Source organism: Corvus moneduloides, chromosome 5 (assembly GCF_009650955.1).
Source record: "Corvus moneduloides isolate bCorMon1 chromosome 5, bCorMon1.pri, whole genome shotgun sequence".
NCBI classification, from domain to species: Eukaryota; Metazoa; Chordata; class Aves; order Passeriformes; family Corvidae; genus Corvus; species Corvus moneduloides.
The window spans coordinates 60,635,805-60,663,485 of record NC_045480.1 but is presented as its reverse complement, the minus strand read 5'-3'; the positions used below and the strand labels follow the sequence as shown (position 1 = coordinate 60,663,485).

At 36.9% G+C, this 27,681-nt stretch overlaps 1 protein-coding gene across 4 annotated transcripts in view; it reads left to right on the top strand.

The window, feature by feature from the left end:
- LRBA (LPS responsive beige-like anchor protein) overlaps positions 1 to 27,681 on the top strand; it is a 373,887-nt gene that overhangs the window by 111,213 nt on the left and 234,993 nt on the right. For all 4 annotated transcript variants that reach the window (XM_032110029.1, XM_032110032.1, XM_032110030.1 and 1 more), the window contains 2 exons: positions 10,186 to 10,250; positions 20,970 to 21,078. In XM_032110029.1, the coding sequence (XP_031965920.1) occupies positions 10,186 to 10,250; positions 20,970 to 21,078 (174 nt within the window). The remainder of the gene's footprint in view (positions 1 to 10,185; positions 10,251 to 20,969; positions 21,079 to 27,681) is intronic.

Below are 27,681 nucleotides of genomic sequence, written 5' to 3'. Positions count from 1 at the left end.
AAAACCATTCTTAGAAACAGTTTACCACTGGAGTGGAGAGAGATGAACTTTCCTAAGTTGTTCTTACTGAAACAGAATTCTGCGGCAAAAGTCAGGATTTTTCCTCCCTGATTTTCTTTTTTTTTTGAAGTAAAGTCTTTAGTGGTTCTATAGACTTCTCATATATTATCAGCTCATTTGAAGAAAAATTCTCTCATGAGTTAAAAAGTATTTGCATTTGGTCAGAAATTCAGGACATGGTGTGAGTTTAATGGAAAACACACCTTCTACAGCTAAAAATACTAGCCCTTTAAGCTGTGTTGCTGTAATTTGTTTGATTAATGTATACATTTTTATGTCTAGGGAGGAGAGTGGATTGTCTAATGTAAATGTGAATCTTGGGAGTGGGATAGGGGAACAGGACAGCTTCATTTCTATTAATGTACAGTGCTGCAGATGTTCAAAACCAAGGGAACATAATTTAGCTACAGAAGGAAGACTTTTCTGAAGAAAAAAGGCATCCTGTTGCTTCACCAGCACACTAGGACTTAAAAAAACACCACCATTTAAGGTGAGTTTTGTGCAGAGAGAGCACACCCTGTGGCTTGGCAGTCTAGTCAGAAGGATGATACCACGCTGACTTTATAACTAGATCTTTGAACAATATTCTCATGGGTGGTAAATGCAAAACAAAGTAATATCAACTGGCACTTAATTCTGTGAGCTCCCTGCTGGTGGGGCTCTGCACTGAAATGGAACTCTTCCTGACAGGAAGTCAGCCGCGAAGTGTGGAGACCTCTGAAAATAAAGTGTGCTTTAATTTGACACCCTGCTGTTTTACAGCTAGTCTGTTTAATTTGAGACTATGGAAAGAGAGTTAGTGCAGGGGAGGGGTATGAGATTATGGAAAGTTCAGTGAGCAGCAATGCTTGTTGCTGATTTAATACTAATTACAAATATGGGAACTTTTTTGTTCGTGTTAATAAACCAAATAATGTGTCTCTGTTTCCAAGCAAAACTGCTTGGGGAGCTCAGGATCTGGGGAGCTGTGCTATGTACTGGAAGTTCTACCTGGAGAAACTTTGTGTAGTGGTGCTGTTAAGTTTATTGTCTAACTTGCACTCTTATTTATATGCAGCTGTGCTTTTTGCCTATCTCTGCAAATGGGAAAAAAACCCTACATTTGTCTCATCAAATATTGTTGGCAATGTACTAACTTTTACGTAAATATTTTGCCTTAACTTAAGTGATAAAAATTTGTAATTCAGATTATGCAGCAATTATGATAGTGGGGTTCATGACTGTTAGGTGTTAGATCCTAGGTCAGAGTCAATTTGATTCAGAAGAAACAGCTGGATTTTTCCAGTGCTCTTTGAATAGTTCCAAAGACATTTATTTCTATTCCTACAACCAAAATGGTTATATTTTTCTTCTGTAAAAATGGCTTGGTGGTGCAGGTAAGGATTTTCAGTGAAAGGAACAGAAAATTATTATTTATCATGTTTATTGTAGTGACAGATGAGAATAGGGCCCTTTGTTGCAACATGTCGTGTATATATTGTATTTTAGTGTAAATAAAGACAATAGATGTAGGATGAGGAAGGGAACATGGTATGCAAGTGGAGAGTACTGGAAGAGACATGTTTTTCTGCTATTTTTTTTTTTTTCCCAATTGATTTAGCTTCATTTTCTCTAAATCTTTTAAGAAAAGATCTGCATTAGGATAAGATTGCCTAAGGGACTATCAAGGGACAGGTTTGGACATCCTGTGTTATGAGTGAAGAGATGGGATTGGTTTACATGTGTGAATTTCCTTCCCTCAAAAGTAGCAGTGATAGCAGGAATCTGGTTCATCGCATGCATGCATTCATTATGAGAGCTTAAATAGAAACCAAGCTACATTTGGGGAAAAGGGTAATAGAGAATCATGGAATCATGGAAGGTTTGGGTTGGAAGGGTCCTTAAAGATCATTTAGTTCCAACCCCTCTGCTGTATAAAGGGGCTTATGGTTCCAAAAGCAGTGTTCACCATGTGTAGTATTTCTTTATTAGTTAAATTTATTTATTTGAAGCTAAGAGCATTGAGCAGGAGGGTTGCTGCTATTTGGTGGTGATAATGGATATTGCCATCAGTGGGACCAGTCCAGCACTACTGATGCAACTGTGCAGCACTGAATATGCTGGGATTTTCTTGTTCTTATAATTTGTAGTCTACCTTAAAAGGCATTTTCTTTCCTGTTCAGTGGTTTTGCAAAATCTCAAATTGCAATCCCAGTTAAACAAAAAAGCACTGAAATCAAGGGTCAGTTGTGTTATGCTCCTGCTATTCCTCGATTTGTTTCCTTTGTTCATGAAGATTATGCTGGCACTGCAACTTAATTATTTGGATCTCTTCCCTTTGTTCATCTTATGTTGTTGCTTTCCCTCATGTCTGTTTTTCTGACTCATCTCCTTTGGCTTGAGAGTTTTGTGCTTCACATTGCTTCTTATTTACAGAACTGCTTGGTGCTTTGATTTCTCAATTAATTTTTAGGATTCCTGTTCCTGTTCTTTCCGAAGCTAGTCTTTCATCTTGGCATTGGAAATAGCCAATGGTTAAAGAACCTGGAGAGGAAACTGCAGTGGAGAAGGTTTGCTGCTAGATGAACTCAAACCTGACCCCTAATTTTGTTTCCTGAGGTGTCATGGCAACAGCCTGCTAGTGGGAGAGAGAAAGGGAGAAGCTGCCCAGGGAAATTGGTTCCTCCATCAGAAACTGGGGACCTGAAAGCAGCGATCCACTCATTCATTTTTTTCCCCAGTTTTTCATACTTCTTTGAAACTAGATACAAAAATGAAGTTTATGGGTTTTGATCAGAGAGATGCAGCTTTTATGCTGTGATAATTATTACTGATATGATTTTATTTATGCAGACAGTGATATTTTCATAATTTTATATTAATTTTGGATTCAGTTAAAGTTTTCTTTATTGCTGTTTTGAGAATACTTGTTGTCACCATAAATTATGGCAACTGCAACCTATTTTGAGATTTTTTTGGCTGTGTGTACTTGTTAAATTTGTATGTGCTGTAACATTTTATGTAGCATATCTTTCGTAACAATGCATTTTTTTAGGATAGATGTGCGTCCTTTGTAGAGAAGGCTACAATTGTCACTTTGAGAGTAATCTCATAGCATAAAAGGCATTGTCTGACAAGCTGACAGTTACTTCTGTGGTATTTTTACTGAAGAATCTAGTACTTAAGTATGTAACTCCAGCTCTACATGTGTATAATTTATTTTCAGAATCTATAAAAGCTTACTGTGACTTGAACTCTAACTTTTAAGTATTGGAATTAAACTCTCATTATAGTTTTAAGCATTTACCACTAACAACATAATACTAGTTTATAGGAAGCTCTGTTTACATGGAGTAACCCACATGGTTAAACAGCAGGGGAGTCTTCTGCTTTTAGTTAAAAACCTGCTGTTTCTGTATGGCTTATTTACTACTTCTTTAATTCTTAATGTAGTGTGCTGTGGAACTGGGCATGCAGAAGTCAGCAAAGAGTTCTGTTTTCTGCGTCTAAGGTTATTACTTGCTGTACAATAATAAAGGCACTATTTTATTGGGTTAGTTGTAATTAGCTTCAGCACTAGGCATTGATATAAATCATTTCTAATCTGTTTTCTTTACATTTTCATTCTTTTAAACTGGTTTAACATAGCTTCTTTCTGTCGTCCTTTTACATGAGGACTAGGGTTGTAATTGCTTTTTTGAATTAGGCTGTCGGAAGCTAATGTGCGTGTTGCTCCAAGAATTGATTAAGGAATGCTAATGAATTTCATATAGCACTTTTAAAAGATTGTAATAAATACTCTCTAGTGGTGATCTGTTATAACATTAGAATTCAATACAGTGTTGTCATGCTGTGCAGCTGGGAAAATAGTTGGTATAAGAAACTTTGATTCGGTTTCATAGTTAAAATAGCAAAGAATTTTGTGGTTATTAATAAAAGAAGTCATATTCCAACTTTTCCCCAGAGTATATTTTATGAAAGTAGCTATCATTATAATAATCTGTGTTCCTGTGTTTGATAAAACAGATCAAAAAATACTGAAACAGTGTTAGTTTTCATTTTTCTGCTTAATGTTTGATACCACGTGGGTCCTGTGCCATTCTGACTGATTTATCAATACACAAGTACTGCAGCATGTTCAGTTGTTCCTCAACAGCACAGGTTTGAAACAAGAATTTGTTCTTTTCAGTCAGTTGTACAACACTGAACGTGTTTGTTTCTTGAATTTCTTCTTTTTTCAGGAGTAGATAATCCCATATGCACAATCTCAGCACACCTTTGTGTATGGTCCATTAGTTTGATATGAGTGTGTTTGGGATATTTTCCCACATCAGTGGGTGTGGTGTTATACCTTCACTTGAGAAGCTCTCTCATCTAGTTAATTTTTACACAACTTTCTCCTGCAAGACTCATTAAAATTTTCAATACAAAGACTTCAGTTGTGTACTGTCACTGGCGGATTTTTTGACAAAAAGCAATGTCTTTTTTAATGAAATGCCGGCAGTAAATACTTTTTATTATAACTGGGTGTGTTTGATAGTTTTAAAAGTCTTAGAAAAATAATTAGCTCTTTTATATTGTTCTAATGGCAGCCTTGCAAGTTTCCCCTGGAGCAGTCTCTAATGAACAGGCCTTGATTTTTCCAGTTGGGCTTTTAGATTCCCAGAGGACTTGACTTCAGACCTTGAAGGGCAGCAGCTGCCATTTGTCTTGAGCCCGGAGTTGCCAAACAGACAGACCATGTACTAATAGGACACATTTGTACAGCCAGAGAATGTGGGACCCCGATAGAGCCCTAATGATGATCATCTGTTGAGAGCTTGTAGCTGGCCAGGGTTAGAGTAACTTTTATCACCCTTATTGAAATCAAAACCTCTGTATTGATTAGTGAGATAGCTTGGCTTGTTACATAGATGCCATGTTAAAGCTTTCATGGAGAAGCCTTTGTTTAAATTTCTGTAAATCCAAGCCTGTTCGATAAGGTTTTTTGCGTGACAAGAGGTTCTGGATTTTTAGGATAATAGTAAATATTTTTGCAAGTTCTCACTTTGTTTCAGGATTCAGCAACAGTGGTGATGTTCTGTAGACAAAGGGCCGTGAAAATATTTATTGAAATTATTTTTTTCTCAGTCAGTTTCTGATAGTTCTTTTTTATTATTTGTTTATGGTTTTTAAATTTTATTAGAGCATACACGTATGTCTGTATATATACTAGATAACTATCTCAAATGTGTTTTCATGTTATTTTTATATTAATTTGTGTCACGTCTTTGCAAAATGTTGCTCTTTTGTAAGTACTTGGCATGTGCTAATTTCGATATTAAATTGCTGCATGGTTTCTAGATATGATTTCCTATAACTCCATGTTGCTTTTAATTTTTTTCAGTGGAGTTTTGTAGATTAAAATAACTGAAGCATGCCTCAACCTTTAAAAGTAATTTATGTTTGCAGATATTCTGCTTAACATGCAGTCTAACTTTTTTTAATTATGAAGAACCCAGCTGAGATATAATCTACTTTTCACTCTATGTTCTTTATTGCTGAGTTCATTCAAGCCTGTAGTGGATGTGGTGCTGAGAGAGTGCTGACACCAAGTGCAAACACTGCTGAAAAGTTCTTGATAGTTTACTTTAGGCACTTAAAGATTAGTATATCTCTCTATGAACAAGTTTTTCATGCAGATTTGACCTTTACTCTAGGATATAATATGTCTCTTAGTTATATGTTAACACATTTTCCCACCCTGCTCCTTAGTGCTCCATTCATAGTTGTCAGTACCAAAGTCATCCTTCTCCTTTGTTTTATAACCAAAATAAATTATCAAAACTCCACCAGCTTTATGGGAAAGATGGATTAGTGAAGAATTCTCTCTTTTTTGCCTGCTGATGAGCGTGTGTTTCAACTGCTCGATATAATCCTTAACTGTAGAATACGTTAAACTTTTTAGAAGGATGTTTTTATAAGATCCTGGGGAAAATGAATTATTAAGGAGCATGCATGTGTATATAGATATAGATATAGATATATATGAATTAGAGCAGCAGAACAGTTTGCTACAGTTGGAAATAGAGCAGTTTTCATCTATTGGAAATGTTTTAAATACTCTGTTCAAGATCCATGGTTAATTGCTTAGCCATCAGAGCAGCTGATGGGTTGGTCTTGCAAATGTTTGTATATACCCTGAAGAACGTATGTTTTGGGGTATTCACAGGATAGTGGAATGGTTTGAGTTCGAATGGACCTTAAAGAACATCTAGGTCCAACACCCCTGCCATAGTCGTTTGAAATATGATTATATTGCTTTACCAAGAGTGTATAGGTGAGGAGCAATATGTCCGTTTGCTGCCCTGCAGGCAAGCACTTCAAGCTAACAAACCAACAAAAATGTGTATCAACAAAATTTTCTTGGCATTTGTTTGAGTGATTACAGTTTAGGAATGGTTGTACTGGGCTAGATAAAGGCTCCACTTTGCTTCTTGTCCTGTCTCCGACTATAGACACAAAGAGATGGTCAAAAAGAATAAAATGGGACTAGTAAGTGTAATACTCTCTTCACTGCTCAGTGTATTTTCTGAATTGGATGCAGTTTCTGTTTATTTAGCCAATATTAATGTATTTATTTTCTTCATGTGTACTTGTTCAGTCTCCTCTTGATCCTATTGAACTTTTAATCACCATGACATGCTTTTGGTGATAGATTCTTTACACACTGTGTAAAGAACCACCTGCATTGTTTTGAAGCTAGCTCCTACCATCTGCTGCTTGTAGAAAAGGTTTTTTGGGTAAATTTGAGGTTCCTGAAGCATTTGATCTGAACAAGGCTACTCAGAATGCGTAGGAAGCCAACCACAAATGGAAAAAATGACTCTTCAATAGAGGTGACACTGGAAAAATTTTTAAAGAACTTCACTTATCTGATCATGGCATGTGATTAGAGATATACCTGGCTTTTAAAAAAGGAAATACGAGGATAAAGTAGTGTAAAAGACTTTTAAATGCATCTGAAGGCTACACATAAACATGCACATACACAGATAGCTACACATACACATGTAGGTGCAATAGAATCAAATGGGATGTACAAGTACTCAAGACTGTTTGCTACCCTATTGTTGCTGGTTATGGTCTAATGCAGGCTGTGGTGTTTTGTATGTCGTGGCCTTTGGTTATAGTCTAACCATATAGTCTATAGTCTGTGCATGTTGTTGGTCTTTGCGTTTCCTAGAAAAAAAGTAAATGTAGTAATTTATGAGTTTTATTAGAGCATTTGGTGCTGTCGTACAACTGATCATTAGTCAGAGTTAATTAAAAAACCCCACTGTAAAATAGATTAAATAACCCCAATATTACTCAAATGGGATAACAGGTCACAATATCAACCTTGAAAGAGATTATTAGTTTCTGAAATGAGGAGTTTAAGACCACTACTGTTCAATGTTTTTGTTTAATGACCCTTGTGCACTCAGTAAGAATGTGCTAATGAAACTTGTTGATGATATAAAATTAAAGCTATAGATGACTGGGATATAATGTTGCTCACTGCAGAGTTGTGCTGCATAGAAAGGAAATGTAGTATGTTATTCCATACAAAATTATAATTCAGGTGAGGTTTGAAGCACCATTTCAGGAAAGGTTTTAGTCCTTGCTTAGAGTACTTATGGACTTGTTTATAGTTCTCTTAGGAAATAGGTGAAATAATAGCGAGTTAGGAAATTTCCTTATCATAGTATTTGTATAAAATGTGATTTCTGATTTATCTCCTTATGATAGTGACTGGAGCTATTTGTGATAGTGTCTAGTGCTTCTTGGTTTTCCCCCTGCTTCACTGTTGAGTGTACGGTGACCAAAAGCATTAAAAGTAGATGATGTCTCTTGGTCACTAAACATTTACAGCTGTGGGAAATGATGGTCAATTACCTACAGCTTAGAACAGGTATGAAATTATTGACTCGGTTGATCTTCCCTTATAGTCCTTCCTCAGAAAAGTGCTGAAATGTGTTTTGTAGTTGTTTAGTTGCATTAGTGGTTGAGTTTGAAGCTTTTAACGTGTTTTTTTCCTAATACCTTTGGGAGATGGATAACTAAGATGTTGATATAATAATGCAATATGTATACTGAGTGTAATTGTTTGAGAGTGAACATATACTGTGGGGGAATATTGAATGGATCATGAAAGATGAAGACCATTAGTCTTTTCTTTCAACTATTAAAATAAGCTTTAGGGTGTGTTCAGCTGTGATTTATGAAATTGTTTAGACTAACACCTTCTTTGATGATGTCTGATGTAGAGAAAAATGCTGAAAAGTATCATGATAAATGCACTTTCTTTTCAATTTTGGCAGCCTCCATCTTCACCAATTAAATTTTCAAGTATTGTTATAAGCTCTTTAGAGAGCAGAACAACAGATGGACAGTGTCATAAGTGGAAAAAATTATTTTGCTTTTCTTGAGTTTTCTCACGCTTCAGCTAACAGGATAGTTTCAGTTACCATCATATAAAGCTAAATATTTAGAACCTGATACTACATTTAAAAATCTCTTAGAAGGTTTATTTGCATGTGCTATTTTGTTTGAATATTAGAAACTATAAAAGGCTTTTTTTGTTTTCCACTAGAATACATTTATAATTCGTGATGAATAATATGTTACAAGTTCCAATTACTCTCCTTTTAATTCTGACTCCTTGAAAATTGTAATACATTGTTGCAGCTTAAACATGATGAGCATGATAAACATGATAAGCATGTCTTGGGCCTGGAAAGACAGATTGAGAAATCAGTTATAATCTCTCCCCTGCATTTGAAATTTGGAAATCCTTTTTTTTTTTTTTTTTTTGGGTGGGGGCAGAGGAGCAGAATTTAAGTTGTGAAGAATAACATTGTTTTAGTGTGTGTCTGATCAAGCCTTTGTCTCACTGAGAGGTAATTCTGCAACACTGAACAGCAAAAAATGCACTCTGACACTGTGTATTAAAAACCTCCTACTTTCAGAAATCTGAAATTTAAGACATGTTTGCAGTTTTGAACTTTTTGCCTGCCTTGGAGCTGATGAGATTTTTTGAAAATAACCACACTGGCAGAAGTACTGATGCGGATAATCATTAGGATTATTATTCATAGAACAAAGAGTAAGAAATCAAGAAAGCTGATGTGTAAAAGCACATGAACCTTAACTATCTGCTGCAGAATCAGTCTTTTGTATTAGATTAGAAGAGTTGAAGAGTTTAAATCAAGAGCTATATTTGTCCTGTTCTATCAAATTGCCTCTACATTTTCCCCAAAAGATAAGGTGCACACATTTACTACTCTGATTTTTAACTAGGTTAACTTGTTCCTATGTGGTCTAGGATTAAAAAATCTACTTTGTCTGTTTCTTAACTAATCTTGTTTTCTTCTCATCTTTCAAATGAGGGTAACAAGCCCCAGTGATAGGTCATCTGAGTTGGTTGCTTTCACCTGTGTCTCTTGTGGGGGCCAGGCAAAACCCACCTACATGTTTAAGAGGTGTAGAATTTTGCTTAATTCAAGGTTCAGCTGGATTTAAGGAATGTGCATGATTTAAGGCAGTGCATGTTCATCTGCCATTCGCATAATTTCAGTGTGTTAAAAATGTTAAATTTTTATAAAACATTGTGTGTTAATGGTGCAATATTTGGATTGTTAACAGATTTTTTCTTTTTAATAAGTAGAGATGACTGTGTGATGCTGAAATTAGGATTATTATTGGGAAATATGCCTACTAGACTTTAGGCTGCGAGAGAAATTTGTGTCTGAGGAATGAGCCTTGCCTTAATGTGAAACAGTTTCTAGCATTATCATGGTTCAGTAAGGCAAAAAGCATCACTGAACCAGCGTAAGTTCAGGCTTATTACATCACATAGCAAAAGAAAATGATGAAATCCTTTGTGGGATGTTTTTAAATTTTCTTCTCTCCACAATAGGACCTTAAGTAAGTGATGCTGCCCTGGTTCTTCATGCTGGCATTCATTGCTGCCTGATCAGCAAACAATTAATGCTTCGTGTGTTAGCTGATGGTGGTGTAAGTTGCTAAAACTGAAAAGGAAGTGTATGATTTTATCTCTGAAAATACCTCTTCTGAGTTTTGTTTTTATACAGCTAGTTTTCTCTTCTTTTTGTCTTTCCCCAGGAGTGGCAAAACTCTATACAGAAGAATGCTGGCCTTGCCTTTATTGAGCTTGTCAATGAAGGAAGGTAAGTCACAATATCTGGTAGCACCTCTGCCTTAGTCTTAAGGAAGTTGTGTGCTTCGAAACTTTCTAAAAAATAATTTTTCCTCTTCCTTTTTGTGTAATTTTCTTTGCGTTTTATGAGCATGGTTTCATGTTTTTTAGTAGTTTGGTTCAGTTCTAATTCTGAATATGGGATTTTGTAGAATCTTAATGCTCTTTAGTTTCATTAAACACTTTGCTTTTCTGTGTGTTGTGGATTTTCTTTCTTCCTGTCCTTGTGTACTGGTTAATGTTGAGACTATAATTTGTATTCAGCTAATCTCTTGAGAAAGGGAATTGATATTTGAAAGACATTACTGCTAGGAATTGTGAGATAAGCCTCTGTCTCAAAAATTAGATTCCAGTTTGCTCATTTATTTCTGATCTATCTCATAAAGTAGAAAGGAAGAGTGTCCCTCTAAGGAAAAAAAAAATCTCTTAATATTACCAATTAGTTTAATGTTCTATCCATAACTTTATACGTATATTATTGGAACTTACAGAAAATGACAGAGCAGGTGATGAGGCCATGCTCTTTGACTTACAGTCAGTGTTCAGAACCATCAATATTTTCTTCATTATGAATTGATTGTTGAGCAATAAGAGAACAATATTTACTTTTCTTCTAAAGGATTTTTTTACAGATGTCTTAATGAGTTAGCTAAGGTGTATTATAAGAAATGCCACTTATTTAAAACTAAGTTCAGCTATGAATAACTTCAGCTAGTAAGAATGCAAATAGAAAATAAATGTTATGTGATTAGGTACTGAACTAAAAATGGAATCATTTATCACATAAATTAATACACTATAAAAATATTTTTTTATCATTGCAGCAATGGGGAAAATGGCTAAATGAGAGTTTTTTCTTTCTTAAGATGTAGATGTTCTCAAGATACATAAAAATAATGGCCTTTTTAATGGGTTTTAATGGTTGCATTTCAGTTTATGGTAGGGGAAACACCATTCTGAGGCAGAAAAAACATTTTGCTACTAGTCTTGATCCCAAGGGCCAAGGTAAAGTAACAAGGGTGTTCAGTTACAGTGTTAAGATCTAGCCTATAGTTGTTTCCTATTATGTGAGGCTGACCTGTCTTGACCTTACTTACAAAATGCCTGCTATAAATTTGGCCCTTGATTAATGTTTTATTAGCATAGATAACATAGAGATCCCACACACATGTAAACCACAATGTAAGGTTCATCTGTGTAAAGATGATTATCATGGACAAATCAGTTGCTGAGACCGAGCTGTACATGGCAGTCAACCCAGCAGCTATTCAGCTCGTCCAGGTCAGGCTTTCTGTCAGTAAACTGTTTGGAATTGACTGTTTTCTCTTCAGAACCTGCAGTGCCCATCACAGACAGATGGAATCACTCCCCCACCTCCATAAACAACATCAATAACTTAGAGTCTAGCCTGAGCAGAGTGGTTGTCTCAGGAACAAATGATCCCTTGAAGACTGGGAAGTGTGGTTTTGGTTAGCAGAAAATGTCTGTGTAATTGTTACTTCATTTCATTTCTGACTTGTAGCAGAGTTGGGTTTTTTTTTAAGTGGGAACATAACATTCATTATGGTGAAGAGGAGAGGGGATTAATTTCTTAAAAATGGCTCCTTTTATCTGTCTCCATTTTCCTCCATTGCTGTTTATAGGAGCCTTTACAGTTATTGCTGAATCGGTCATTGCGGTGCTTTGTGGCTTTGCAGCATTCACTAAAATGAAACTATTATCCCTCAAATGACAGGAACTATAATCCAGAACTACTTTTTCCTTCTCTTTATGCAGTTTTCACATTATTTTTCTTGCACATATGCTAACACTTGGGCTAAAACATCTTAGACCTTGAATTTATTCTATTTGCTATTTTTTGTGTATTTTTGCCATAGCATTGTAATCTTAGAAATTCCAAAAGCTGAAGTCTTTTAACTAAAACTTAAAGCAATATCTGCACGATATTGATTTAGACTTTAGCTGCATAATTGTATAGTAAAAGCTGAATTTTAAGTTGTTTCTACAAGTGCACAAGAAAAGAAGACAAGGTAGTTGTAGAAAGGACAGAACTGGTTCAGCACGTAAAGGAAGGATGTCTGTAGGGCACCATGACATGAGAGTTAGAATAAATAAAATTAAGGACTGGAAGAACTGCCTGGAATTTGTGGAATCACAGAATTGCTGTTGTCTGCTGCCTTGGTTGGGGGACTTTGGTCATCCTATGTAAACCAGAGTTTTATTCCCAGTATTTATTACTAGTTTTTTTTGACTAACAATGTCATAGGATATTCCAGCTTGAGGTGTGTTCTACTGGTTTTGTTTATTGGGCACATAAGATGACTGAAAAATCTTTCTGGAAGAGGTCTAGAAGGGGAGATGTAAATCTCTTCTTCTGCTTGCTTTCAAATGTATTTTTTGCTTTTATGTGAAAGGTATGAATGTACCTCTCTCTCTCACAGCGGTTGGAAGTTTTATGTTTAGGCTTGCTATGTTTTGGCTAGGATTCCCTGGACAGAAATATGTGCAGAAAGTTTGCCTCTGGGACTCGTAAGATCTGCAGTGTGTGTGCTGCATTCAGAATGTGTTGGTCTGAACTTCCTCATGTTCACAAGTAACTAATGTGTTCCACAGAAGAGTTGCTCCCTGCCTTTCCAGGTAGATCACGCCCACTTCACGTGTAGAGCAGAACTGATTTGTTTGTGCCCGGTGAAATCTTGAGTTTTGAACTGAAAGAAGATCTCTAAACAGGAGGGTAGTATGTGGAAATACGGAACTGTAAACCTGCCTAAAACTGAAATACACAACTGAAGCCTTGAAATCCAGGTTACAAGCATAGTAAAAAGAAAAAAGCCGGCGTAGAGTACCAGGTAGCTCCAGAATGTTAGTGAAAAGGTAAAGGAGCAAGTATTTGAGAATAACCTCTCTCTGTGCAGGAAAAGAAACATAAATTTCAGTACATTGCTGCGTTTAACATTAATCTGGTTTTAATAAAAAGTAGTAAGTATTGTTCTCTGTTATTGTAGTGTCTGGGAACACTATTAATGCTCTTTGAAACCTTGTTAAAAAGGTGCCTGTACCCGTGGCTCCTCCACGTACCAAGCCATCTGTGCAGGAGAAGGATAGCTTGTGAAGTGTTTTCCTTAGCCTGCTGAACTTCTGTCAGTCTGGACTTCATTCTTGGTGCTTGCCTTTCACCTTTGCGTCCTCCCTTTAGGGAGAGTCTGTTTTGGAGCCTGAACCTGAGAACTTACTGGTGAGGGAATTTGTTCACCAGAACCATCCTCTAGGTGGGATCTAGTTCACTGCCATGGCCAGCCCTCTCCTTTGGAGACTTCTGAGGTGCCCAGACTGATTCATTTTTGCACCCTGGAACTAATTATGTTTCCTCCTTATGCACAAGATGGGGGAGCTATTATTTATGAGCTAAAACAAGCACAGCTTTGTTTTATTTCCTTGCATGTACAAATGCCTCTTTTGCTAGAGCTTTATTTCCTGTACTTGACTAGCCAGCGAACAGCTCCTGTGCTCTGTGAAGGTTAAAACTCTCTGCTGTCGCTGTGATTCATTAGCACACTTTAGTGTGAAGCATCTCTTATGCTGGACCTTGTTTTCTGTATCAGTCAGGGCACTAACAAACGTACTCGAGCTCGAGCCCAGGCATGACAGTTATTATCCCCTTTGGAGTGATAATGGGTTTGGCATGGCAGGGGTTGAGGGATCAGTCTCCTAAGCATGCTGCAGCAATTATTCTTTCCAATTTTCAGTTGAAGAGGCTCTTGAAGATGCTTAATTTAAATTTTCTCAAACACAGTTTTCTTGGCTATCTAAAGAATTATAAAAGAGTGTTCTATGTTTACATTTTTATATACTTGTAAATGAATATTTACACAGCAGTTGCTTTAAAAAAATGTCACAAAATGTTTGGTTGAAAGACAACCTCATTAAACTAGCAGAATCCATATATAATATCCTTTCCTTTGCCTTTGCTTTTTCAAGTCCTTACCCAAACCAGGCAACACAAAACATAAGGATTCACGAGTGTATCCATGTTTGTTTTTCTGTAGCTTTTTTTTATTACTGCGTTCTCTGTTGTCTAACGAGGGATGAAATCTAATCAAAATTCTCCCCTCAGAGAATATCAGAGCATTTTCTTAATATGTCTCTCAATGTAGTTAAAAATAGCCTTTTTTTTTCTTTTTTCTTTTCCCAAAGGAAACTTGCAAGGGATTTTGTGCTCCCTTGGATTTAAAATTATTATTTTTGAGACACTATAGCCTTCTATTAAAAATATTTGTTGGAATTATGCAATTAATTCAGAAGTTATTGGGAGAAAAAGGAAGGCAAACAGAATGCAAATTTAACATCCTTAGCAAGTAAAAATTCCATCAACCAACTGAAACAAAGTCCCATACCTCTCCAGAAACAACCAAATCCAACTGGTATTATTCTCTCAGTACATAACGTCTAATAGTATAAAAGCTGGAATGCTGTAATCATCTATGTTTCTATAACTGTTTTTTTTTTTAAGAATTGTACTAAGAAAATTTAAACATATGTCACCTGCTTTTCCTTGTCTTAAATTGCATGTATTGCTTTTGACTGATCATGGATGCAAATATTTTTAATATTGAAATACTTGGCAATCAAGCTGGATGGCCAATTACTTTGGATGCTTTCTGAATGGAAAATGGGGGACAGATGTAGCTGCCCCATTCAATTGTCTCTCGCTTGCAACGCTGTGGTCACTCTCAAGGAATGAATGGTGGAGGATTGTGTTGCCATAGGAGCAACTGCTGTGATGGAAAATAGTTAGAAAAATACAGCTATTAATGAAAAAATGGATGATAACTGACAGACTTTGTGCATAATTGACCAAAAAAGGCTCCAGAGAAAAATGATAAATGCAGTCAGGTCCAAAGTAGAATTGATTACTGCCAGTCTGCTCCCCTTGCTGCAGCCTCCTTGTCCTGAGATTCTGATAACACAGAACCTGCACTTCAGTCTTGTTTTGTGAGAGAAAAGAAGTGTTGTCCACATTTCCTTGCTTTTTGAGTTTTAGCAACCCTTTGTGTTTAAGTGGTACATTTTGTAAAAGAGATTTTTGGTGATTTCTTTCCTGAGTTTTGATGTTATTGTTTTGGTTTGTTTAAAAAAAAAAAAAAAGCAGATCTGTTAATGTGTGAATTTGAATACATAAGATCATTAGGCTAGACTTTAAACAACATTTTAAATGTGTTGAAAATTAGAAATTGTAACCTGGATGTATTTCAGAGGTGGATAAGTTGACTTGTGTGGGGTCTTGATGCTACCTAATTTTTTTGTGTGCATGTGTGCGCGCTAAGGTATACTGTGATGCACACGACCTTTTTTAAAACACTTTTTTATTTCACTGAGTTTTGAAGGGTATGTACGTGACAAAGGTAGGGTTTGCTTGTGAGAATACATAATTAATTTGCTGGGTCTATGAAAAAGGAAATTCATAAACCACTTTTGAGCACCTGGGAATTCTGCAATTTTTTTTTTTTTTAAATGTAGAAAGTTTTTGGTAACATCTGCTTTTAAAAGAATAGATTAATGCAAGAGTAACAAGAAGATATCTATGCTGTATTGTGTGTGTACACATGTATTGTACTATTGCCATCTGATGGGACATTTTCAGAAATCATCTCTCATAGCACTGTGCAGCAGCTCTGAAATGTGAACACAACAGTTTTCAATGGGCTCTTACATGTCCTAAGAGGCTTTCCTTAGTAGAAAAGATGGGATTGGTGCGTCCCCCCCTCAGCTGCCTTTTCAAAGTGCTGTTTCATTTAATGCTAATGCATGTCCAAGTCAGCATTTTGGTGAGTCTGCACAGTCTTGGGGCTTTGTTGTTTTTTGTGGTTTTTTCCCTCTCCTATTTTAAGGCAATAAATGTGTTCAAACTTTAGTATTCAAGACTTTATGGACTAACTATATTTTTTGAGAATTCAGTCTAGTATCTGTAAAGTATCTGTGTTCCACAGTGCGATTGTAAAACTTCCTTGCAACAGTAATTCCACCACTTAGCACATTGAACAGTCAGATCCCATAAAAGTCCATGTGTATCCATGAGGAACATATCCCCTTTTGAAGTCAGAGAATCTCTTACATGCCGGGTTTATGAGGAAGGAGTGCAAGTAGGAGAGCTTACCTTGCTTGGCTGTCTCAGAGTTCTCTGTTGTGGAGCACTTGGAACATACACAGTCTCTCCCAGCAGTATTTTGTGATAGATTGATGCCTAAACAGCTGCTGTCAGTGTCACCTACAAAGCTTTTTTTCATACTCTGACTAAAACTGATAATTGTTGGACATCAGTAATGCTAACCCAGATTTTTTTGCCTCTTGTACCTCCTAATTTCTGCTAGTTGTAAGGAGAAGTTTGGCTTTTTTACTTGCTCATCTAAGCATTCAGCAGCCAGAAATCAGAGGAAGACTTTTAGTTCTTTGTCTCATGGTTTTCTCTTCCAGCATAACAATGAAAATCAGTCTATCTCATGCATTTGGCTGGAACTCCTCTCAGTGGTTTAGCACTTCATTCCTGACCCAGCAAAGTATGCAAGTATATATTTAACTTCCAGCATGGAATCCATCCACTTGCTTGTTTTTACTAGGCTGCTCATCTTTTCGAGGTTAAGCACATGTTTTAAAATACTTCAGTCTGGAAAAAAAGTGCTTGGGAAGAAAAGTCGGTCTGAGACCTTGAATCTGGTGTGCACTGCAGTACAGAAGAGTAGCCCTGGTATCCAGAGCCTTTACACTCATAGATATAATGTCTAACTTCTACAGAACATGTCCATGCATGCTCCATCCACATTCTTCTTGTATTAAGATCAGGAAGAAAATAATCTTAATTCTCTAGCATGTCATAAATAAAAACAAATGAGAAGAGAATCTGTCAGGAAGGTGGAATGTGAATCAGCACATTCAACAGTATTTTGGTGTTTAATAGTAATGGAAAAAATCAGCAGATATGTGAGATAGTAGAAGGCAAGCATGGTCTGTCTGTCTGCATACAGAGATTACGAAGCATCAGCAAGAAGGAAACTATTAGACTTGAGGTTATCTTTCATCTTGGGTGTCCATACTTCGAAAAAGACAAAAAATTCAGTCTGTTTACTCAGAGAAAGGAAAAGATATCCTTTTGCTGTAAAAAAATGTATTTAATATGTTTTAGATAACATTTTTATTTAACAAAAAAAGAACTAATGTAATCTAGTTGCTGGGGAAAAAAAACAGGATATAAGCAGACAATTATAGTTAGGGAATTTTCATTTGTGGCTTTTTGGTCTTTGTTTGTTTTAATTAATACTAATTGCCTTATAATAAAACTTTGTTATAGGAGAACATGGTGTAAAATATCATTTTGGTCTAGAACAGGTTGCCCAGAGAAGCTGTGGGTGCCCCATCCCTGCAAGTGTTCCAGGTTGGATGGGGCTCTGAGCGACCTGATCTAGAGGAAGGTGTCTCTGCCTATGGCAGGGGTTTGGAACTAGATGATCCTTAAGGTCCCTTCCAACTGAAACCAATTTGTGATTCTATAAGCTTCAAACCTTAAAACAAAAATCCAAACAAAACCAAAGTTGGGGGGAATCTTTCTGGAAACTATGCTGTAGCTCAAACAAGGGGTACAGACTTGATGGAGGAAATGAATTTGTTTTCAGGAAGATATTCATGATCAATTTGCATAGAGGCCAGAGCAGGAACTAGCCAGGACCATTAGGATCCTTTAAATCCATGAAGTGCTCTTACTGTCTTAGTGAGGAGACTCAGATGTTTCTAAACATTTTTTTCCTTAAGAAGAAAACGTTTGTCTCTCAAAGTTACTGATCTAGGTAATTCAGTTTATAGGCTCCCCCACATGTACAAAAGGTGTTGTGTGTAGTTTGGAGTTGAACTAATATTTCAGCAAGAGTCAGATTCCTGTCCTTGCCTCCACAGTGGTCTGCTCGCCTGGGAACAGTTGTTTTATTGAGAGCAGTGAGCTACGCTTAACAAATTTCTGTTCAACATTTTGTTTCCCTTAAATGGAAAAGTAGCAGCTGTCAAGGTTCCCAAAATTATTTTTTAGTAGGTGATTAAAACTTCATTTTAGACATATAAGCAGAGATGTGTTCATTTATACAGGTGCTGTGAGCTCATATTTGCCTTTGATTTTTAGTGGTGGCTACAGAATTCTCTATTATATCGTGCCATCCTTACCTTTATGTATCGATATATATATTTAGTTCGTGAAGTTCCATACTGAAACTGAAGTGGTAAATTCAACATAGAAATCTGAGTGGTATGCCATGTATGTGGATACTGTTTTCATAAAGGAACTCCAGACTGCCCTAGATGATGGTACAACTTGAATTGTTTGTTATGAGGAAGTTAATCCAAGCATATGAAGTGTTTGGAAAAGGTTGAACTGAAATGAAAGATTAAAATTTAAAGTTCTTGAATGTGGAAAAAAAAAGAAAAAAGAAAAATCATGTCTCAGTTCTATCTGCCTACCTGGCCTACCCCTGTGTGGAATATCATAGGGAAAGTGAGGAAAGTGTGTGGGTTTAGTAGGGAGAGGTGGGGGTGACAACTGATCCGTAGGAGACAAAGCTCTTCCTGATACTTGAAGTGTGTTTGTTTTCACTAGGTACCCTTCTGGTCTGTTCGGACAACGTTGTTCCTGTGTGAGGGAATGTAGTTCTTTGCTTTGTTTGGAACACATCCATCATCTCTGGAGATTCATAGCAAATGCTGGGTTCCTTACTGGTTATGTTTGGTAGATAAAACAGAAAACCATGTTGTAAAGTGTTAAAACAATTATTATATAGGGTGATTTCTTAAACAGATGGAAGAAAAGTGGGACTCACAGAGCATAGTTGGTGTTAGATTAAAAGTAGACCTTTTAGAGGACAGCTTGTGTTTTTCAAAGTCTGATCAAGCTAGCAGAAGATATTGGTATTGACAAACTTAAGGAAAATAATGGAATACTGTCCAGCTGGGTTACATGCAACTTGTAATAATGTAATTATTACATTAATGTAATGTAACATTATCATACTACATGAGCATTAATGATCCCCTTAATTTTTTAAACAGTTCTTAGTTCAATAAAAAAAGTTTATTTAAATGCTTCTGTATCAGATTTGAATGTGCTACTGGAGATCATGGAGAAGGAGTCAAAGACTTGAAACCTGCCCAGACTATGCAATTGGTTATACAAAATTTCTTGTTGTGGGTTTATCACTAATTCATGCAGATAAATTGGCAGAACTGTCTTTTTGTTTCTCAACAGCTCCTTCCGTTCTAACAGTGACTAAAAATAGAAAAAAAATAAAACCAGTTGTAATGTGGTTTTAAACCAGTGGCTTTTGTAAAGCCTCCCCAAACAGAAGGTGAAGTCACACCTCAAATAGTGAACTGTGCATATTTCTTATTTCAAGACTTCATCCATGGGGAGACAGTAATCCACCAATTTGGCTGGTTTGTGAGCTCGTTGCCTCACGTGGCTGCTGTGCTGCTGTCTGTCTGAGCCTTGTAATGAGAGGGGCAGTGAACAAAGAGCTTCAGGTGTTCTGCCTCTGGATTTCTTCTCATAGGAGCAGGCATGTGACCTTCAAGTTTCCTGCAAGGGTGGAATTCTGAATAGCATAGGAAAAGAGACAGCAGAGCATCACACTTTCAAACATAGAGACAGGTGGAGCCTTATTTCAGATAAATAAATTACTGGGGTTAAAATTAGCATTGGATGCATTAGAAGGCATCCTGCATAGTAAATCCTGTGGTTGTAAAGTAGACTCTGAACTTGTTGAAATGTAGGTTAGCTTATATGTGCAAGGCAAGCTAGTGAATTTGTGTTCTGCTGCTCTTTTTTCTACAACTGGAAGCCTTATTAAAAAAAAAGGGTTTAATAACATATATTTTAAAGAATTAATCAGTAGGGCATGTAATGGATTTATCTGGTGTATCTTTGAGTGATCCTATGGAAATGTGCATCTTCTAAAACAGTGTGGCTCCTGTATAGCCAGTTTTAACTTTATGAATCCCAATGTAACTAATTAAAAAGGAAATGTTTTTAGTAACAATATGTGAACTCAGAGAGTAATTGGGTTGTAATTCAATCTGTCAGCTCTGCTGCCATTCATAAACTCAGGGTTTATGAAGGCCTCAGAAATCTCAGTTTGAATTACAGCTTTATTCTGTACATAACCTGGAACAATGTATATCTTAGCATTTCATTTGTGAGACTGAGAATGTTTTATAATCCTGAAAATATTACTTAAATGTATACTTACCGTAAAATTTCAATCTTGCGTTTGGAGGAAAAACTATATTGCACTGCATTTTTTAATTTAGATTTTACATCAGTTATGTTGGAGCTTTAACTGTGGCTGTTTATATGAATAAACTGCTTACTTTATGTTGTGGGGTATGTGAAAGATTTTTTTTTGCATGTCTCTATTTCAGGTAAAACAAATGACTGTCTAGAGTGTTTATGTTTTGTTTAATATTTACTTTGGTTTATATAGAAATAACAATTTTACTAGTTGCCATAGTATTACCCTCCAACCTTATTTATACTGTTTTCTTAACACAATAAAGTCAGTCATGAGAGCCCAACATATTTGCATATCTATACTGTATTTACGGATTTTTATTTTTGGATTTCATTCTCTTAAGGCAGTTGTTAAATCTTCTCTGTGCTCAGGTTGCTGAGTCAAACCATGAAGGAGCATCTGGTACGAGTGGCTAATGAAGCAGAATTTATCCTGAGCAGACAGAGGGCAGAGGATATTAACCGCCATGCTGAATTTGAGGTAAGAAAGGAAATCTTGTTTAAAAAAAGCAAAACACAAAAGCATAACCATCCCACTGTGTTTGAGGATTCCAGGGTGTGATAGGGGCTTTTCAGGCTTCAGGAGGTTCCACTCTGAAAAGCGCTTTCCAGTCGTAGGGTGATTTGATAAGTTTGCCAGTAACTTTGATGGAAAAAGAGGCTGGGCTGAGCAGAGCAGCTCAGAACTTGTTGAAATCTGCACGCCATAGATTGTAGGGGAAAGAATTTTATCATACCAATGCTGCTCTTTTCCATTTAGCAAGTATCACTGTATGTGTTAAAGCTGCTTAGCATCACAGTCAAGATACAGGTCTGAGAAAAACCACTTTGCTGAAGATAAGTGGTAACAGCTTGTGAAGTGCAAAATGAGAAATTACTTTCTTTTTTCTTTTTGTATCATCTGCTGTTTAACTAATCCCTCTCTAAACCCATTCTTCTTATGTTTTACATGCCTCAGTGTGGTTTAGTTATGTTTTCATATTTTCACCCCACTTAAGGGAATCTAAAGTGAAATGATGGTCTCTGTTTTTGTAATAAACTTGTATTACTTGTAACAAAAATACAAGCCTGTTTTCTGAATCACTTCGGTCATATCTCCAATGTAGGATCATCTTTCCCTGTGCTTTAATTATTGGGTAAATGAAAATGAAGCTAAATCTCTCTCAATTCATTAATATTGTACTTAAAGAGTACTTTGTCTGTCTTCTGGCGTGTGATATTACTTGTGGTTTTGTTTTTAAAATGCAGCATTAAGAGATTGAAGGCACATTTGTGCTTAACGTATTTCTAAACTGTTTTCCTCTTAAATCTTTACTTGAAAAAATACTCCCCAAAGATGAAAGCATATTTGTCTTAGACAGTGCTTATATTTTAAAGGTCATCTGTGTTGGCCCTGGGATTCAAGCTGTGCGTTGTCTAATAACATATCTGCACTTCATCTAGAGCTAGTTACCCCCTCCTGCAAACAGAGATGTTGGAAGGTATCTCCAGTACCGTTTTGCAATGGTGAAATAGCAGGCATGTTTCATTTATTACATCAAGGGTTTGGCGACAGTCCTGTGGAGATGAAAAGTGCATCCTTTTACTCTCTTGCCTGATAATCAGTGGACTGGGACATGCTTGACATCTTTTGCTCTGGATTTATGCAGAAGCTCCATGCATGACATGGCATTATTGATTAGATGAACAGCCCACTTTTTTCCTTCGCATGCAAACTATTTGCAGGCGGGGGTGTGTGTATGTAGGAAACGTGAGAGAAATGAAGGGTTCTGTCATATAAATACAGGCTCTCTGTTAATACAGTTGTTCAGTGACAACTTCACTCTTAGGCCTAGTTCAGCCTCAAGATACCTTTTATGGTGTCTGGAAGAAATTTAAACAGAGCATCAACTTACATTTTTAATATAGCTCTGAGTTTTGCTGTGACAAGTCTCTAGGATGGGAGTTGGCTGATACTTTAGGCTGATGCTGGTTTGAGTCTGTGCTGTGTCTGTGGTGGTGGCTCAAGACATTTAACTCATCAGGTGGAACTTAAATGGAAGCTGGTGTACTCAAATTTATCAGCAGTCTGTTTATCCAGTTTAGTTTTGTTACTGGCTTGGAAAAAACTTTAATCCAGCATGATTTCCACAGGGGTAAAAACTGAGGATAGGAGAGTACTGGATTCTAGCAAACGTTTAAAGAACCTGATGTCAGTGGCAGACTTGAGTCAGTGTTGTGTTCCTTTGTGGAAAGAGGAACCATTAGTCATATCCATCTGAATCCACGTTAACAATCAGAACTTCTGGTAGTTTGAAAGCGAACCTGTGAGAGGCTCCAAATCAGAATGACAATTTAATAAGAAAATTAAAATAAATGCAATAGTACAGAAACCCTGACAGAGTCAGAGTACAACCTGACACCCTGTTGGTCAGGGTGGTGGTAGCAGTCAGATTAAATGGTGGCTGCAGTCCTCCTGAAGTGATAGATGTGGTTCTGTTGAAGCGGTGATCCTGTAGTAGGGTCTGGTCTTCCTCTGAGGGTCCAGTGGTGGTTACGTAGCTCTTGTCCTCTGGGAATCCAGTAGGTAAGGGCTGCCTGTGTTGTTCCAAACCTTAGATTGTATCCAGGTAGGAATGTTTGGTTCCTCCCCCTGGGCGGAGCATCTCACAATGGGATGATGTAATTTTATGGGTCATGCAGTGAGGCTTGATAGCTCAGTAACAGAAGATGTCACTCAGGAGGGAGTTATCAGGGATGTGTCATGGAAGAGATAAAAAACACTTCCCCACCTGGTTTTAACAGACAGTGATAGAATACATCCTTTTGGTTACATCTTACATTGTAACCTAAGACAGCCATGTTCCATCCATTTCCTAATACATGTGACAGCTGCAGAAAGTGAACAGATCCTGTCCATGACAACTAGATTAAACAATCTCTTGGAAAATAGAGTGATCCTATAACATTTAGCCCAGTAAAATGATATATGCAAATGTGGGTTTGATCACATTTAAAAACATTTTGGGCTTCTGGTAATGACTAGTTGCAGGTTTTTGTAAGAAATGGTTGGGACGGCCATGTGTGGTTCAGATCAGAAGAAAGTTTTGCCACCTGAGTTCTGGGGAGAAAGGAGATGAGACTGGTTGAGGAGGGATAAAGGCCCTCAGATGAGAGATGAGGAAAGAACTCTTACCCATTTTTCATTTTTTTTGATCAGACTTGCAAGTCTGGTGTTTCATATCACATATGAAATAATCCATGTAACATTGAGTCAGCAAAAATTCGATCTCAAATTATCTTTTTAAAGATCTTTAGTGTGTTTACTGCTACCTGGTTGTAATTCTCCACTTCTAAAAGTCATGACCAAGATGAGCCTTACAATGTCCGAGTCAGATTTGGAGAGGTTTGCACTGTGGTGCAAGGGCAGTTTTAAAATAAAAGGCAAATTATCTTGTCATCATTTAAACCTCAAGTCTGGTATTTGGAGCACACAGAGGCAGGAGAAAGCAGGGGGAAATTCAGATAAGCTTCATAACCAAGTTCTGTAGTTATATATAATTGTACAGTATTTGCTTGTAAATGGGTAAGGATGGTCACTGTAAGAAGAAGGAAAAGCCTAGGGAGACAGGTAATACAGGGAAGGCACTGCTGTGCTGAAAACTGCACCTTAGAAATGTGATGCAAGAAGTTGTTTGTCAGGTGATGCTTTAAAAGTTGCACAGGGTCCAGAAGAGAAGGTGCCGCTCCTGTTTGGTTCTTAATTCATTGCAATACAGGAGAGATGTTTTCCTTCCAGAAGTGGTTTGATAAATGTCTGCCTATCAATTTTTTCCCGTCCAGGAGGAGACAGAGAAGCAACAGCAACTGCAGCACATGTGAACTTTGCTGTGTAAGGTCTGGTTGTGCTTTGCTCCATCTCTATGTGGTGGGACCCTGCGTTGGTCAGAACATGGAGAGGAGCCCTTCCCAGGCAGTAGGATGACCAAAAGCATGGGAAGAGTCTCTAAAGCAAGGATAGTTTTGGGTTTTGTTTCCTTTTTTTTTTTTTTTTGGCATGTTGTTCTAGTTTGTCCTGTAACTTTAGATATGCAGTAAACCCTTAGTGTCTGAGCGAGATAGATTTAAACTAAAAGGAATAGAAAAGAAGTTATTTTCTATTCTTTTTGGGCCTTCTTATGGCAATTTTCTCTCTTTCAGAAACTTAGTGTCTTTTCACCACTACCTTTGTAAGTAGTAGTTCCACCTATGCATGTAGACATATGGAGAGGTCACCAGGAAAACTGAGACATACTGACTCATTTTACAGTGTGTTTGAGCCTCAGAGAAGACTGATATTATTTCTCTAGTGAGGTAGCAAGGAAACACACATTTTTGCAGTGAATGTGGGAATGTGAGCATTTTTAACATATACCTCTTAACCTTAAATTTTCCCCATTGTCCGTGGGATTTATATGCACATCTCTTAGATATTTTTCAAAATCTCAGCCTCGGTGTTTGGCAGAGTTGAAAACCCTGAAGAGGAACCCCTTTATGGTAGTTTCATGCTACCACCCAGATTGTTTTCTAGAAATGACCTTGAAAAATATGGTGATTCTCACTGTGTCTTAGATAATCTGTGCAGACTGCTGTGGAGTCGGACCTGTGGGAATAATTGGATTTGGTGTGAGGAGGGGGAGGGAATTTTGTACTCTAATTGACTTTATTTTATAATTTATGACAGGAGTGCCCACTGCCTTGGATATGCCTCCTGTCTTATATAAATCTCTATGTGTATTTGTGGGTGAATATACATATTTATAGAATTCTAAGTAAGTAAACCTGCAAGGTTTTTAGGCCTGAACTGTTTAATCTTTCTAGTAAAGCTTTAGTTTGCTATTGGATGGCATTACTGGATGTAGGCAAAAATTTGGATACCATGTCTCAATGCTTGTGTAAAGTATTTTCAATGAATGCTCCAGGAACATGATTTCCCTTTTTTTTTCTGTTTTGTTTTGCTTTTGGTGTTTTGGGGTTTTTTTGCATGGAAGATTCACATGAAAAATTAGGAAAATGGGGGGAAATGTGTAATACAAAACTATTCATAACATCGTATGTTATGGTGTGTGTAGAAGAGCAGTGGAGAGTGCCACACAATAATTTTCAGAAAACTTTCTATAATGGGTGGACAAGGATTCTTCGTTCTGAGGAAAACAAACCCCTTGGTAATTTTTTCAGTAAAATGTAACTGTTACTCTAATTGGAAAAACAACCTGCCTTCTCAAAGTGTCATTTTTGAAAGATTGTGTGGTGTCATCCCCTTGAATTTTTGGTCTTAATTTTTTTCAGATTCTCATCATCCATAGAATATAAAGTGCTGGCATTCTTCTTATTGGCTGTTTCTGTTGATTAACTGAGAATTTCACCTGACTTTACCTTTGCTAGGCAGCTAACTCTCTGCATGATTTCTCTTCAATAATTAAATCTAGCATTTCCAGCTGCTGTAAAATTTGTTGTCCTTTTGTGTTCAGTTATGTTTTTTCATGCGGAAGACTTGGACTTCCTCACAGTTTTAATTCTTATTCAGTGTCAATTTACAGGCTGTGATAATAAACAGAATGTTTTACTTCATGGCTCATGCTGGGAAATGAATCTTAGAACTGGTATTGCCTTGATAGAGGTGGGATGCAAGGCTAGGCAAGCGTTCCAGTAGTGACTTGGATGGAGCTGTTTGCTTTTTGCTTCCTTGGCAGAAGGCAAAATCCAGTGCTTCCCTTGATTGATAATCTTCTGTATTCCACACCTTTTCTCCTTTGGTGCACTAAGCATTAAATGTTGGAATATGTTATTTGTATCAGGAAGTGACTAAAAATTACTGCAAATCAATTCTGGCAGAATACCTGTAAGTCAAAGGGAATGTTTGAGAGCCCCGAAAGAATAGTGGAAAGGTATTTGGTGTCTTTGTAGTTTCTGTAGATGATTGTTGCTTCTGTATCAAACAAGAAGTTACTGTGGGAAAGGAGGTTTTAATCCTTGACTGGGTCCATATTCTCCATAGTTTTTCAGTGTTTTTAACAAAAGCTGCTTTGTTATAGAACCTGTGCATAAAAAAAATATCCTTCTGTGGCTCTTGCAACATCCTTTTTAGTTTAAATGTTTTTCAGCACACTTAATGGTAATGTCCTTATTAAAACAAAGGATTCTGTAGTGCTTTCAGTGGGAATTCTCTCTTGTAGAGTGGGTCAGCAGCGATGGTTCTCCACAGAACGCACAGAGATAATGCATAGTGCAAGTCGTGGGAATGTACCCAAAAGTTGTTGTCCTTAAGACTGCAGAAATGTAATGGGGCAATACAAAGGAGGTTAGATGTTCCCTCACAGAAAAATAAGGCTTTACAAATTTTGTTATGAATGGGCTTGACTCTCTCAAATTTAAATTTTTAAATAAATGCTGCCCTTTGCATTGGGCCGTTTAGGTGTTACAGCACCATCTGTCTGTCAGTAGAAGGAAGAAAAAAAATCGGCTTTTATTTCTAAACACATTTTTGAGGTATTATAAATGCTTCACAGAGTGCTGAGCACAGGAGAATATTTTTTTTTTCCATGGGAGGATTAACCAATTTTGTTCTGCTGCAATATGTTGGGAAGTCCCAAACTAGGAGATTAAATTTCTCTTATTCCTGAGGTGGCAAGTTTTGGGATTAATTGTCTCATGTGAAACAAAGGATACTGAAATGAAGAGTTCCTTTTCTGTTCAAACATTGTAACATTTTCCCTATGCCTGGGAAGCGTTGGGATAAAGTATTGCCTAAATATGAAAGAAGGAGTGAAAAATTGTGATTTCCCTTTCACTGTGCTTTAATAAGCAAAGGGAGGAGAAAGAACAAAAAATTGCACTGGAATACTGAGATCTCTTTTTGTTATATTTCAGTTTTAAATTAAAATACATTACAGAAGCATGTCTATGAGTTATCAAAGGTAGCTCTTACCTTTCTCTCGAGAAGAGAACTTCCAGAATGACCTTACTGGTGGGCTTTCAGTACCTGAGGGGGCTATAAGAGAGCTGGAAAGGGTCTATTTCCACAGGCATTTAGTGTCAGGATAAGGGATGGTGGCTTCAAATTGAA